This window comes from Vanessa cardui, chromosome 6 (genome assembly GCF_905220365.1).
Source record: "Vanessa cardui chromosome 6, ilVanCard2.1, whole genome shotgun sequence".
Lineage (NCBI taxonomy): Eukaryota > Metazoa > Arthropoda > Insecta > Lepidoptera > Nymphalidae > Vanessa > Vanessa cardui.
In genome coordinates, this window is record NC_061128.1 from 8,474,713 (window position 1) to 8,491,552 (window position 16,840).

The window sequence follows — 16,840 nt, forward strand, 5'->3', positions numbered from 1 at the left end:
CAACAAAAAGCTCGACTCCTTTTTGAAATTATTAATAATGGGTCATTATATCATATCAGATATTTCAAATATTAAACGACTATCGACAATTAAAGAACTATTGTGACATTACTTCTTTAATAAAACTACTATAAAAAAGTATAACTATAAAAATGTTTGGAGGACTGGCAAATGGGTCGTCTGATGATACTTATCATATGCGCCGATGCTTGGCCGGTGGTGACTTTTAGAAATATTCACCTTCCCTTACTTGGGCAATGCGCCACCAACCTAGGGAACTAAGAAGTCCCTAGTGCTTGTAGTAACACTGTAGTTATTATACAGTATAGTTATTATTCATCATAAACTTATTTATAGTCTAAGCTTTGTGTAAGAAAAGACAATGTTTCTTATTTTGTTAGTTACTTTATTTGATTCCGTCAGTACATTACTATTTGACCATTTTAAAATGCAATGTTATGACTTCGAACATTTGTACACGGGACGACATAAAAATAATGAAATTTCCATGAAACATTTTACACTTTAAGCCTTATATTTTACTAATTTTCTCTGGCGTGTCACAAGTTTGTTGTATAAACATTATCACATAAAATTATCAAAAACACAAAAAAAGTAAAACAGCCATCATCAACATGTTAAATAAATTAAAGCTGCATTTGGAAGTTTTTAATAATAATTTAGATCACCGCTTCTTCGAGTAGGTTCGTGTCTGCAGCATCTAAAGTTGTGACTGTAACTTGCTTTAATATTGAAGTTTTGAGATTCACACCATCATGTTTTGCAACACAGACTTAAGTCTTGAACATTTTATAAGTTGGCTTACAGAGAGACAGTCTTTAGCGACTTCATTTAAGCGCCGATGCAAAGTTTTACAATGCGACAGGAGCTTAAATTATTACAGAAATACTGAAAACACACCAAAGAAAAATAAGAATTGTTCACAGAAATGGAAAAATAATTTCCAGGATCACATTAATCTGGTTTCAAACATATATATATAAGATAAATAGTTTTCAATGTATACAGAATACATGCATACTCGTGTTAAAACATCACTGGCTTTCAGAATAATAAAATGACAACCAAAAATTCTATGACAATCTAAATTATATGCACCTATCTAGTCTAGTTAAACGATAAATACTTCTTATACGTTACAATGAACTTACACGTTACAACTTAAGTTAGCAACATATCACATCTAGCGACCGATCCGCAGCCGTAGAAATGGAAATACTGCACTCACATCAAACATTAGCTCTAACGGAGTATACATTATAGAAATATTGAGATTTATAACGTACATTAAATCTAAACGTTTTTAATTAATTATTCACATTTAAAAATTATATTTGTTCATAATTCAATAATCCGCGTATACTCTCTAGTAAGTACAGACACATCAGATGTTTATTTGAATTTCATACAACCATAAATCTATAGCAAAGGAAAATTTACAAAAAGATAATTAATTTCATTTAAATTAATGTGATCAGTCAATCTCAAATCAACTAACGATATAAACAATAAATCAAATCGCTTGTAGGAGATTGCTACAAATAAAAAGAGACGGCGACGTCCGAATTCATTGAAATTTATTACAATTTTTATAAAACAAAAATCACTATAAAATGGCAAAATGACATAAATATTAATCAACCGCAACTGAATAGTTTCACTAGTCGATACGTGACACTCGTAAACATTCACTGATAATCTAATATCATTCCTTCACGCAATAAGAGTCAAAAAGTTTATAATTGCGATAACAATAACTCAAGTCCTCGTGTAGACCCTTAGTAAATATTCTTTACCACTGCGGATTTGACGGCAGGTAGGGCTCCGTGGGAGCAGGGGGAGTCCCTGTAAAGGGCGCCGGAGCCCCGGCTGCTGCACCATGGGGTCCATATGGCGGATAATAACCACTTCCGTATCCGCCATAGTATGCAGTATTGGGATACGCTCCGTATCCCATTCCATAACCTGTGAAACACGATGTGACTTATTTAGGTTGTAAAATAAATAAATAATTACAATTTAAATGACCTCAAGATTTAGAAATCAAGACATAGGTCCTTGTTTCTTAAAAGCACATGGAATGAATTTCCTATCTTTATGCAGGTCAAGTCTAGAGACTATAGTCTGTTCGCGTTAAGAATGCAGTGATTTGTCATTGTTTACCGGCCTCACTCCGCCCCTTGACCAATCAAATATTTTTAACAGAAGGGTAAAGGTGTTTATATATTTGTGTTAAAATTCCAACAAATTATATTTGTTTTAAAGGCTAAGTGTAATGAATTTAAAAAATACACATTAACGTAAAAAATCAAAAACAAGTCATTAATATTTTAATCACTACTACAAGTGTCGCCGTTAGTATTTATAATAAAATAATTTTCTGCAGCGAGTTCCATAACATCTAAATCCCACGTGGCAATTTCGTCTTGTACGATGTGGTCGCAGCATTTCTCGCACTTTTATTTTTACAAATTGGTGTGGTATTCATTTTTTTTTAAATAACAGTTAATAATTAATTAAATATACAACCGTCACGTTCGAACTTATGTCTTTACTTATTCAATGTAAACTTGACTTTGTAATTTAAAAAGATTTGATTGGTCAAAGGGGGCGGTAAACAATGACAACTCACTGCATTCTTAACGCGAACAGACTATAGAGTCTTTTTATAAATAAAAATATTTTATTTATGTTGGTATATTTTTTGAGTAAACCTTTATAATGATTACCTGGATATTGACCGTATGGTGCTTCTGGCGGAGGATTGCCAGTAGGATACGCTTGGCTAGAAGTTGGCATAACATTCGCAGACATTGCAGTAGGAACTTCAGTTCCACTTCTTAGGGGACCAGCGGGAGGCTCGTTACACACTGACGGCGACGCGCTTGGTATCAAGCCACCATGTCCAATATTTGGAGGTAAAGGTTGATGTTTAGTACCTAAATTGTATGCAAGAGAATGAGGATCTTGGGGGATTCCCGCAATATTACCCGTATTGGGCAGTCGACTGTGTTGTGGTATCTGTGGTATTGAATTCTGTATCGTATGATCACCCATCCTGGGCTTCGTCAAGTTGCTGGGACCCAGTAGACTAGAAACACTATGCGACATATTTGTCTGTCTTTCATTTTGGGTATCAGACACATCAACCTTACTGGGAGACCGTTTTTTCCTTGATGAGCTTTTCTCTTCAGATCCGGGTGAGTAGGATTGCGTTATATCATCTAAATTCTTTCTAAAATCGGGAAGTCCTTCTTTGTTTAAAGCAGTCGCCGTTCTTTCCAACTGACTAAGACTTGACTCGTTTGGTGTGCGATGAACTGGACGTTGGTGTCTATAATTTTTCAGAAGATTAATTTTACTCGAACTTCGACTAACGAGATTCATAGGCGTGTCATCATTTAATTTAGTTTGTAAATTCATGGGGGTTTCTAGAGAATCATTTTCCGATTGTGATTTGTCTTCTAATGCTTCCTCTGATGGTAATTTTTCGTCTGTAGTTAAAACGATAGGTTCTCTGTATTCGTTATTTGAATTTTCTTTTTCTACATTCTTATTATTATCATTATCAGATAAAGGTTTAGACTCATCCATACTTTTATCTTCTGCACTTCCTTTAGGCGATTGTGTATTTTCCTCTTTATTCGTATCTTTGTTGTTATCTTCCTCATCATCACTATCTAAAACATGTGGCTCATCGTCTACATTGCCAGTAACTGGTGAATTGTTGCCAGTCGTAGGTCGTTTAACTTCTTTAGGTATTTTCGTAATACTCAGGGAACCAGGTAAATTAGGTCGAAGCATTCGAGTCGGTGACATGGAAAGTTTACCCCGCATGGCAGAGTACGACCGCAATTCTCCTAAACGATTTCTAATGTCAGAGATTTTTTGACCGGAAAGTGGAGGTCTTGTAATTTTGTTAAATGATGGTCTTATAACTCTGTGATAACCTGGTCTTGGTCCTGTTTTAGACGTAATCGTAATTGCAGAATTATTTTTCAGAGATCCGGGTATGTTGACTGGAGGTGGTCGATTGCCTAAAACTGCAAAAATATGTAAATATATTACGAGTTCGATTATATATTTAGGTTAACTGTTTTGGTTCTCTCTTTTGTCATCCTTACCTTTCTTGCCCACTGGATTGTCTTTGTTTTCTGCACCTTTTTGTCCTAAACCTTTAAGTGACGTTTTGATTGCAATTATCTTTCCAGATTCCAGTTGCATATAGATTCCCTTTGGTGATTTCAACACCATGACACGTTGACCCGCCTTAAGAACTATATTAGTTTTCTCCGCTGAATTCGTTGGTATAACAACATCTATAAATTAAAAGAAAAAAAAAACATTACATAATTCATATTATAATTTAGAGGAAGAATAAGTTATAGAATTATAGCAGTACAAGTACAACAAATAATTTTGTTACCAGTATTTATTTTTCCGATTTAAAATTAATTACATAAAAATATGTACAATTATCAATTTGCTAAAAGAAATATGAGATGCAATACGGCCAGAACTAAAGTGTACCAGAACTATGAATAAATTTAGCACCTATCAGATTTAGACAGAACATTTATTTCAGAAAATTAATCCAAAGTATTTACGCATATTCGTTTATATTAGTCACTGCATATTTAATGCAACTCTAATTTAACACATAATATTCTTGCGGCTAGAAAAAAAAGAAACTATATTTATAGTTCCATTTTATATTTTTATGATTGATCAAAGGGTTATTAGATCAAATAACCAATATCCCAAAGCCAATGATGTTGTAGTAAACAGATATGTTATTAACGCGCAAAAAGTGAAGACTAGAAAACGTCCTAATTGGGACGTTTTCCTTTAGTCGTTTCACGTAGTAATACGTTATAATACATCATAATTACGTAGTAATACATTTTGCGTAATTAAAACATCTAGTTATCCCTTTTACTTATTGTTTTTATCAAGCTATACTTTTTACTTTTAACGAAATGTAAAAATAAACTAAAATAAACGGTCCCCGACGCGGCACACTTTTTTCGGTTGTTTAGTATGGATATAACATATCTGTTTATTAGAATATCATTGCCCCAAGCATAGAGAGTTGGTAACTCGTTTAATTAGCGTATGTAACAAAAACAATGAAACGGCTATAGTGCGAGTGACGTCGTGTGCGGCGTCGTGTGCGGCGTTGTGTGCGGCGTCGTGTGCGGCGTCGTGTGCGGCGTGGTTACCTAGGGGCAGCGTCATCTCCTGCGCGGTCATGCCCTGGCGGCGCCACACGTCGGCGGGGATCCAGCGCGCGCCGTGCTGCATGGGCCGCACGGACGCCACGGGCCGCTGCACGAGGCTGCCGTCCGCCGTGCGCACCGTCCTGTACGCCGTCGTCGGCTTGGGCGCCGACGCCGCCTTCTTCTCTAGCTCGTACCTACGAACATTTCATTTGTGCAACAATCCATTCATTCGTTCCATTCCATCCATTCATAACGTTAGCGACATATCGTTACTTTAAAAAAGGGTCGGAGGTTAAACGCATCCCTATACATTAGCCAGCCTGGGTACAAATTTAATATTTAATTATTTTTCTAATGTTGAATAGTTTTCTTTTTTGCATTCAGATTTCAATCTTTACAATTTTTAAAATCTCAAATGTAATAATTCGTGTTCATTTTAAATATTATAAATAATACAAAATTTTAAATTAACATGTTTATTTTTTATCTACGGGATATTTTCCACATTTAAAAAAAAAACATGGAAAATATCCCATACATAGTTGTAAATAATACTTTGTTCCCCTCAGGTCAAACGACGAGTTTTAATGTAAATGACAATTTATTATTCGAACAAATTAGCTAGAATCTAACGTAAGAAGAGGAAGAGATGTTCTAGAAATCTTATCCCCTCTACCCAATGTATAATACATACATTGAGTAGAAGGGTTTCGCCAAAACATACTTGAATAGGTTTTTTTGTACAGTGTATTTTAATTGTGTACATATATAATACAATATTGATAAATACTGACATCTACATGAATATGTATAACAACGCTCACCCTCTCTGTGCAAGTCTTTTTTCAGCACTCGACAATTTCTTTTCCTTTCTGTCAACCAGCAATGATTCATGTTGGAATGGTTCTTTGCTTAACAACTTGCTATGTAATGTTATAATTCCTTGCATAAGCATATCAATGTATTTGTCTCTGTGTTCTGATAAATCCTTGATTTCTGCTTCCTATAAATTTACAAAACATATGATATATTTTAGTTAATAGGCTATTTGACTGGTTTTCAAAATCCATTTTATATTATTTAGTAGAAGTTAAGGAACCCACTCAAAGTTGAGTTTTTTTATTTCTAGTACTTATTTGCTGCAATGGGGTCGGTGACATCACTTTAATGTATTTTAATCTGTGGTACACATAGTAGAAAAGCAAAGTTTACAAGAAAGTGACCTCATCGTAAGCCCGGCCAATCAGGAGCGTTTTGAGCCTTGTGACAAACGTTTGAAAAAATGCATTTTTGTTTGAATAAAGTGTTATTTTCAACTTTCGTTAGTAAATAACCATTTTTTAATTCATAATATACACTGATTACAATAATTGACAATTTATTTTTCGCATTGTCAAATAGCCTATTTTTATTGATTAAGATAATAAGAAATTATGGATCATACCTTTTCATCATTATCGAAACATAAATTCGTAATCTCTTTCATGGAGAGCACAGCGTCCGGATTACACTCATCCACCACCCGATCAGCCATTCCTTGCTTATTTATTTGCCTGTCATAAATCTTCTTTTCGAGGCAACAGTCCATTACAAACCGATATACAAAGCACGGCTTCTTTTGACCATATCTGAAATATAAAATTTATTCAATGACAAAAATTACTTATTAAGATTAGTTTTAAGCCAAATCGAATACATTTTAATATAATCATACCTGTAAACTCTGCAAACCGCCTGAGTATCGTGACACGGATTCCAACTTGCGTCAAATACAATCACACGATTAGCGCCTACTAGATTGATACCTAAGGAACCAGCACGAGTCGACACCAGAAACAAGTACACATGAGGATTCGCATTAAACTCATTAATAAGTTTTTCCCGTTCGAGAGCATGTGTAGAACCATCCAAACCTGAAAATTAAAAACATTTAACAATAAAAAACAAATTTGAAATACAAACTTTTTTGTTTTAGAATTTAAACTAAACTCACGATAGTACGATGTATTCCTCTCCCAGAAACGTGTAGTGCCAGGAATGAAATTCCTCTCTAGAAAATCTTCGATAAGGTTAAGTGTGAACAAGCTCTGACTAAAGAGCAACAACCTATCTCCGAGTTTTATACTCTCATTTAATATATAAAAGAAAAGCTCCATCTTAGCAGAGTTTTCAATGATGCCAGGTATATACTCTTTAAATAATTCAGATGCCCAATCGTATGTCACTTCCTCGGCCTTTTTCGTTAATGCTACTTCTTCCTCTTTATTTAATTTCTCCTCTTTTTCGCTTTCCTCTGATTCTGATTCGTCGTTATTTTTTTCTTTCGATTTCTTTCGATCTTTCCGCCCTTTCGCCTTAGCGGCTCTACCTCTGGGTTTAGGTTTGTTATCAGCTTTCTTTTCTTCCTTTCCTTTACCCTTTTGTCTACCTTTTTTCATAGCATCTAAATCTGTCTCCGGAATATCAGTTTTCACGTTTTCCATCTTCGAATTTTTGTCAGATTTGTTCATAAATTGCGTTGGCATATTTTTATGTAACATCGGCATTACATTAAAGTCTTTTTTGATTTCGTCTTTAACAATTTTTTTCGTATCTAAATCTTCAATTTTAACTTCTCCGTCTGATTCTGACTTCATTTCCATTTTTTCTTCAGCTTTAATTTTATCAACCTCTGTTTTAAGCGTCTCCGTCAACGGCCATGAAGTAACAGGACTACCAGAACTTGCGCTACACAGAGGTGGTTTTGTTTCAAGTGGAGGAGGAAAGTTTGGATACGGGCAATTGTAATTGCCGTTTGGATTTTCTGTTTCAGGATACCGTGGAGGGTAACCATATGGATTGCCATAAGGAGTTGACGTCGAAGTTTGTGGTTCATTTGGTTCAGATTTTACATCACCGGGTCGATAGTTCGAATCCATCGTACATTCAGTTTTTACAATTGATTGATTTGAAGAACTATTTCCTTGGGGCTGATTAGCCATTGCACTCTGACTTTGATGTGGAGGAATATTATTTGCGTAGTTTGGATAATTAGGAGTTTGATTTCCGAACTGATTGTAAGCGGCAGGCGGATTCCCTTCATACCCAGAATTTCCAGTAAATGTTTGTGGATATGATTGGTTTGGAAATTCTTGAGATGGTGCGTTGTTCCGATATTCTGGTGGAGGATTCTGAGCATTATATTGCGAATATCCAGGCGTATTCGGAAACGTTCCTTGATAAGGTGGCCTTGTTTGATTTCCGTAACCTTCTTGGTTATTTGAATAAGGTGGCAAGGAATTCCCTGGATATGGCGGATTGTTTGAAGGTGGGTTATAGTTTGATGAGTATTGTGAGGGATTATTATAGCCCGGAGGGGGATTTCCATTGAATTCAGATGGAGGTTGATTTGGTCCATATTGCTGATTTCCATAATATCCTTGATTACCATAATAGTTACTGTTTCCCCAAAAGTTTTGGTTGTAACCCTGCTCAGGATTATTTGGCGAATATTGATTTGGATAATTACTAGAATAGGGGGGTTGCTGCGGGTAATAATTATTTCCATATTCTGAATTATAATTGGGATTAGGGGGAAAATAGCCACTATTAGAGTTCTGGTAAGGTGGATATTGAGAAAAAGTAGTTCCGTCTGCCGCAGGACGCTCAGACGAAGATGGATTTGGGAACGAGTTAGGTCCATATGGTCCATTGGAAGGGTACGGCGCATCCGTAAAGGTAGTGGAATCTTGTCTAGGTTGTATAGAGGCTGTTGTATTTGGTGGTATAGTCGCTGCCGGTTTCTTTGATGACCCCTGTTAAAATATCATTGTCATATCAAATATTAACATCAAAAATTTAACATATAATATCTCAGAAATGTATTTGTTATGAACATTATAGAAAATATCTTACCCGTGGTTTTGCCGTTCTTCTTGGTGTCCCTTTGTTATTCTTTGTTCGGCCAGCTTTAGTGACCCCACCAATTTCCTCCAAATCTAAATCCTCTTCTATAGCTGCATTGACTTCATTTCGTTTTTTCAGAAAATTATAAAGTACATCTGGATGATTCCATATCTAGAAATATAATATTAAATTAACATTTAACAAATATGAATAGCAGTATATTTTCTTCGGCTTTTTGTTTACTTACCTTGCAACATATAGCAAATGCCTTCAAAGGGTTCGGCACTGAAGCAGATCTAACAACTTCGTTCATAAATCGATCGTATAATTTTCTCTGTAATGGTGTTAATCGTACAAGAAGTACGTATTCCTCTTTTTGGGGTAACGTCGACTGTAGCACAGCGTGTGAGCGTCTGTAAGAAACAGAATAAACACATAAGCTTATTTTTAAAATTAACGAATATTCTTGAAAGACAAACAATATATTTTGTGTTTATTTGTGCTCAGAAAATATAAGTATTGTTAAATTTTAATACAAATCTGAAATTATGGCAAATGTGGATATGCACAAATGAATGCAAAATGTAATAAATAACATCCTGTGTAGGAATTAATAATTAAGTTTAGTAGTCAAAATAAGACATATGATATGAACAATAAATGAGCTCATATGATTAAAATATTGTAATTAATTACCTCTGAACAAAACCCACAAGTAAGGAGTGTAATACATGTGCTCGATATCTCATAAGTCTTATATCCTGGGGAGTAGAATCTATACACTGTCCATTTTGAATTGGTCTCTCAAACATATTACAAAACTCTGTCTTACTACCCAAATAATTGGGACGGACAAAATCTACCATACACCAATACTCTAGTAAGTTATTTTGAAGGGGATAGCCTGGAAACAAAATATTTTAATTTTATATACAAAATAAAAGAAAACATTATTTATACCTGAGGTAACTTTTCCCATAGACTACAAGAATACAAAAATATATACATAATAGATATTTCGACAAAAACCTTAACTTCATGGCCTTTGTAACATTATAATATAACACAAAATATAAATTAATGATTTCTTTCACCCAATTGAAACTCTATTGGTTTTTTAAAACTATTATTTATCTAATTTCAGGGGCCACCTGTTTATAAATCCTTGTTTCATTTATGAATATCGTCAAAATCAGTACACTCATTAACGAAAGTGTAGCAGGCAGATAGTTATTTATAATAGATACAAAAATTAGCAGAACAGACTGACTACAAATGGAGAAGTGACCACCACTGTCACCAGAGGGATATTGTCAATCTAAAAATGATTATATACTTGTTAAATGGGTCAATGCACAGTTAGGCAAGTTAACTAACATCTTATGACTATTTTGACTGACCTATCTTTCTTGAACACTCCAAACAAGGCTTTATAGTAATACAGATTAAAACAACTGGTAAATAGGTGATTGCAACCCAGTTTGGACCCTGAGTCTGACCACGAATAATTATTAATGGGGAAAAAAAACAACCACTATGTGGAACCAGCTTTCGCCGGCGGTTTTTCCGAACCGATACGGCATGGGAACCTTCAAGAAAAGAGAAAGGAGTTCGCCTTTCTTAAAGGCCGGCAATGCACCTGCAAGCCCCCTGGTGTTGCAGATGTCCATGGGCGGTGGTAGTCACTTCCCATCAGGTGAGCCTCCTGCTCGTTTGCCAACTATGCCATAAAAAAAAAAACAGAATCGAAATAATATTACCTGTCAATACAACTCGGCGTTTAGTTCTCATTTGCTTTAAAGCATAAGATATGTTTGAGTGCGAATTTTTAATACGATGACCTTCATCGCAAATAACTAAATCGGGCCCAGGTTTAACTAGTGCTTCATACATTTCTGTAAAATACCAAAAAGCAATATTTTATAAATGACTAAAACAAAAAAATTCAGCACCTAGCGATGATTCAATTCTTCAATATAATATAAAACACACCATCTAAGAGTTTTTTGTCTTCATCGTTTTGTGTATCTTCTTTCTTGTCATCTTTAGGTTCTGCATCTGGTTTTCCCAAGGAATCACCATCATCTCTATCTGCTCGTAAATCATCTAATGACTTTAAATGATTTGTATGCAGTCCCTAAAATTAATAACAAAAAACCATGAACACTTTTTAAAGAATTTTAAATATACACTAAAATAATGCTTATAATTTACATATTTCATATATTTATACAAGCCAATACATATTCATCAGATGACTGATGTACCTATTTTAGATAGTATGTCACAAAAAAAACATAAACATTTGTCATTTCAGGGGACGAAAAGAATTTAAAGCTTCAAAAATCCAAAAAATCATTAGATTGACTCATTCCCGTTCCCATCTGACTAGAGATGCTAAAACCCACTTGCAGTATATATTTATGCTCTAATGTGAGGTTATTTATATTACTAGATAGCACCGCTATGTGTTAAATCAATAGTTTCCTAAATAAAGTATCTCATTTTAACAATAAGTATACTATTATTTACTTCATACTATTAATCTTACTACTATTAATCTTACCTGTGTATCCTCATCCAATCTTTCCATTTTCTTTTCCTCTTTTTCTTTCTCTGCGTCGTTTTTGTCAGCTTTCTTTTTCTTACGAGGTTTTTTATCTTTTTTCATACTTAATAACCTATACAACTCATATCCAATCATTAAAACTCCGCCTACTGTTGACCACTCCTAAAAATATCACATCAAATTTCATTTCATATATATTTAAAAAAAAATCTTGTAGGTATTAATGGAAGGGGGAGGGGGAGATTTCCTATGATATCTTTATTAAGAAAATGTAAGATTTAATGTTCTAATTTAATAATACATTAACTAACGGTGTTACCTTAACAACTTTAGCGCGCATTTGTAATGTCTTGTGACTGTCGTTTAATACATAAATAGGAAAATTTCGAGGTCGAACTTCACCATGTGCCGCTAATGGACTGTTTGTTGCATCTAATGGAAGCCACATATTGAACTCAGCTACCTACAATTAAGATTAAAATATGTCAATTCAATAACCAAAACTCTTTTAAATATCAAAAGTATATTTTTAGGTAAATTTCGTATATAAAGTGTTTAATAGGCAAATTAAACAATGTTTACTTAGTTACCTAACAACACTTTGTTAGTAAATAATTCCTCTTGAAAGTGAAATAAGTAGATAATATATATAAGTAACATTCAAAATAACTTTACCCAATTCTGCAGAGTGTTTATAGGCATAATGCACAAAACTGTCTTGGAATTAGTGTGTCGTAAAAATATATCACAGAAGCAGACAATTTGAAGTGTTTTCCCTAAGCCCATGGAATGTGCCAGTATGCAACCAAAACCAGTGGATGTCGAAAATCTCTGCACAGATTCTATTATGTTGTCAAATAGAAACCTTACTCCACCAATCTGAAAGAATATATACAATATGATTGTCATTTCAAATACTATTAAAAGTCACACCATAAATTAATCCTCATATTTTGTACTTAATTTTAACTTGAGATTAAATACTACTTATTAATTAAATCTTATTTAGATAGTATAACATAAAAAAAAGTTATCAAAAAGGCAGAGTACCCAAATCACAAGAGATAAATCATTATATTTACACCAAAAACATTAATCAGTACCAGACTATCAATAGGAATAGATTTGTAAGTAAGAGAAACCCTCTCCTAATATTTGATGTAAACTGGTTTATCTTTATGGGCAACAATTTTAATTTCTCCATGTTCGGTACACATTAACAAGATGAAACTAAAAATTTCAAAATGAATGACTAAAATCAACATTTCTATTGTAAAAATATTCCTATTTTGATGATAAATAAAATAATCACCTAATAATGTTTTTAGTTAATACATACTTGGTGTGGTTTAATAATCCTTGCAATTTGTGGTGCAAGGAATATATCTTCTTCATTTTCAGCATGTCCTATGTTTATTAGGACACGTCCTTGCTCATCTGGTACATTATATGTATCATTTACATGAAGACCTACAACATAATATTATATATTACTTATGTTACTCATCACACAATGTTATAAATAATCATTAATTCAACTATAATACTATACCAGAATTTCCTGGATCATCCTCAGCTTCTGGACTGGGAGGAACCTCAGAATCTGACAACATTATACAATCATCTGAATCAGATGATGATGAAGAGGAATCCTCACCACTACTGCTATCAACTATTTCTACCACCTGTAAAGTAAACAGTTTACCCTTTAAAATATAACTTAGTACTTTGTGCAAGCCCATTTGCTTGGGTTATTGCATATTATACTGTGGTACAGCCAAAATTTATGTTTTTCTGTTAGAACAATAAGTAAAGCAATACAACTTCAGGTACAAGAAACTTTTACATTTTAGTTACCAAGGTTGGTGTCAAATTGGTTATTTAAGGAATTTTAGAGATTTAGTGCCAAAGTCTAAGGTAACCAATTTGGTGACAAGCTACTATTAGATAGCACAAGCATCAGTCCACTTTTAAAGCCTATTTAAAATAACTCTTAAAAACATTAAATATTATAGATTATATCAACAATAAGACATTAAATCAAATTTAACTTCAAATTCCAAAATTAACACAAGATGATAATTAATTTTAATAATAATAATAAAATTAATTATATACTTTTGTTGATGTTATTAGGAAGCATAAGTTACCTCTTTTTTCTCAGACTTTTGATCAGGTTTGATTGGTTTTTGTAGCATGGAAGCCCCGGATGTAGTTGGTTTTGATACTTTTGTTACTTCTAGCTGACCCTGTTTAACTGATGTCTTCTTTACATCGCCCGAGGGTAATTTAACTAATACTGTGTTTGGTAAGCTAGAATTGACATATATTAAGTTATAATGAAAAAATTCACACTACATTATAGTGTGTATGTATACAGAATATCAAAAATATTATACATACTTTAATTTTTGTCCAGAACCACCCTTTTTCAATAAGGATGATCCACCCTGAAGTAATGATAATGTCTTTTGATGTATTTTATTTTGTCTATTTAGAGCTATCTGCCTCTGTACCTGTTCAAGAAAACAATATTACATGTATACATTTTATATTATAAATGGGAAGATAACTCTATATGCTACCTCTTTATGCTTAAACTGGTGAACTAACTTAAATTTTATTTTATTTTTACAGGCTAACTTTTTGTAATGTAAAATTGAGGTGACCATTTCTGTGCTATAGATAGTTTAATAAACTTTGCACAGGTAAAGACACATATATATATTTACACTACAATAAAATATTTATCAGCATATTATAACTTAATTTTTAATAACAAGCTTGAGAATATTTCTACCTCTACTTATAATTTTGATTAATCATCATCACAATACTAGCTCGGTAAATAGAAAACTATGAACTATGGATTTTACCTCTCTAATAATTCTCTGCTGTTCTTGAACACGAGCCAATCTCTCAGACTCCTGTCTCTGTGCGGCAAGAGTAGATGCATCTAGGTTCTTCTCGTCCATGACTTCTCTTATATTTCGTCGAACATTCAAAGTGTTAGGATTTGATGATTTTTTCTGTTTTTAAAGAAATACATGATTACACATTTTTCACAAATTTAACTTTAACAAACATAACAAATAACATATATATATTTGCGATGCTCAATTAATTTATACTTATTCTACGATTTAACTGAACCAATATTTTACCTCCTCGTCTGTTTCTTCTTGTTTTTCTTCACTCTGTTCTTTCTCATCATCTTCTTGTTCATCACTATTTACAGGTTTTACACTTATCTGTTCCATTTCTTTTAATTTTTCTGTTAATTCAAAATCTTGACTCGCATCTTCTTGTTTTGACATATTTAATAATTCCTCTGTTGTTTTATCAGGGCACAGTTCACCTTGTTCTACCTCAGCTATCTCAACATTTTTTATCAAATCTAAACCACCTTCACTTATTATATCACTAATTGTGAGCGTCTTGGGTTCCTGATCACTTTTATGAACTGTCGACTCATCTAGCACTGATTCTGGTAAACCTGCAACCATTTGTTTCGATTTTTTTGCTTCAACAATGTCTCCAGTTTCTGGGTCAATATAACTGTCATTCTCCTCATTCAAATCTTGTGCAGCACTAGGATCAACTATAAACTCTTCTTCTGATAAACCATCACTATCAGTGTTGTTGTCATCACTAGAGAAATCACTTAATTCTAACACATTTTGACCAATTAAACTGCGAATAGTAATGCCAGTGTCCTTTTTTAATTTCTTTGTAAAATCGTGAAATGTTTTAACTGCTTCCATTTTCCTTTTATGGCTCATTGGTCGGGGACGTTGGTTTATCTTCTTCCGAGGGTTCATTGCAGCAGCCTGGGCAAAATGTGCGCGTTGTATCCTTGCAATTGTTTCATCTTCGTCCTCGCTGTTCCAAACTTCCTCTTCCGGATCTTCATCTTCTCCAACTTTTCCTTTAAATTTGCCTCTAACTGACATAGTCCCGCCAGCATCACCCATATCAAAAATAAACTGTCTTTCCAATATCTGGTGATTAACTGGGATACATGTTCGTTGCTCATCAACTCATCAGAATCCAGCTTCCATTTTTACGTGGGACTAATAACACTTTAGGTTTCATTGATAATTTGGTCCAAACCGGCAAATTTTACTTATTTATTTAAAAATAATATCATTTTGGGAATACTTCTTTGTAGATTTTTAGACGCGGTGTATGAGACAGTATAAAAGAAGCCGGATAACAAAAATCCTCATAGAGAGCACTTTTACCGTCGAAAACACTCTATTCTTCGATCCTTTTCGAAAATCTTAAGATTTGTAACTTTAAAAATGATAATCTGCAATTAAAATTTAGGAAGCCATTACTTCCGCAATAAATAGCATTCGCCTATTATACATATAATTTGTGTATTCGACAAGCGTGTTTACTAAAATTGTTAGACATTTTATCGGAGTGTGCTTTGACAACCTTAGTTAAATTTTTCATTAAGGAACAAAATTGCATGTCAATAAATACCAGCGTAAAAGCAATCGGTCATGATTACAACAAACTATCACAAACAATACAGATCCTTCTAGTAACTCACCAATAGGGTAAAAGTTACATGAGCACTATGTTTTATGCAATGGCAACATTATCAGTCTTATTCTAAGGGTTGTCATTATTGTTGCTACCTATCTAAGATCATTACGTTCATTCTTTGTAATGTCAATACTTCCGTTCCATTGTAGTAATTTTACTACGTAAAACATATAAATTTTACTTCTAATATATTATTTTAAATATTTTACACGAAGTAAATTTAAAAACGTAAAAAATCAGCCCAATTTCTTTTTTTATTTTTATATTTTTTATGTAACTTGAAAAATCGAATTATTTCTTTCATGAGAAACATATTTTAACCCTTGTTATAACGCCTTTAGTTGTTAATAAAATAAAATTTATAAAGTTTCAGTTATTTTTCTAACTCCTTAGTGAAATTAGAACCACCAATACTGATTATTACTTATTGAGGTACTTGGCCTTTGACTTATACTACATTAGTAAATACTAAAATCCTATTTTTCGGCCAAGTGTATGGATGACGGATGTCCCTCGTGAGCTGTGACTCGCTCGATTATACTATTGTACGAGTCGGTCAAAATTTCATTTCGTTTATTAGAATGTC

General features: G+C 33.4%; 1 protein-coding gene across 1 annotated transcript; it reads right to left on the reverse strand.

Moving 5' to 3' along the window:
* Positions 1-391: 391 nt before the first annotated feature.
* Positions 392-16,230, reverse strand: LOC124530586. The gene is made up of 22 exons (XM_047104815.1): positions 14,862-16,230; positions 14,574-14,726; positions 14,101-14,213; positions 13,848-14,010; positions 13,250-13,382; positions 13,037-13,167; positions 12,373-12,576; positions 12,017-12,160; positions 11,695-11,859; positions 11,121-11,265; positions 10,889-11,023; positions 9,825-10,032; positions 9,376-9,541; positions 9,138-9,299; positions 7,237-9,037; positions 6,958-7,156; positions 6,688-6,871; positions 6,068-6,246; positions 5,244-5,437; positions 4,146-4,340; positions 2,751-4,064; positions 392-1,986 (listed from the first exon to the last, which is right to left on the reverse strand). Exons 1-22 carry the CDS (start codon positions 15,669-15,671, stop codon positions 1,814-1,816), a joined length of 7,071 nt encoding a protein of 2,356 aa, XP_046960771.1. The 5' UTR covers positions 15,672-16,230; the 3' UTR covers positions 392-1,813.
* Between the last annotated feature and the right edge of the window lie 610 nt (positions 16,231-16,840).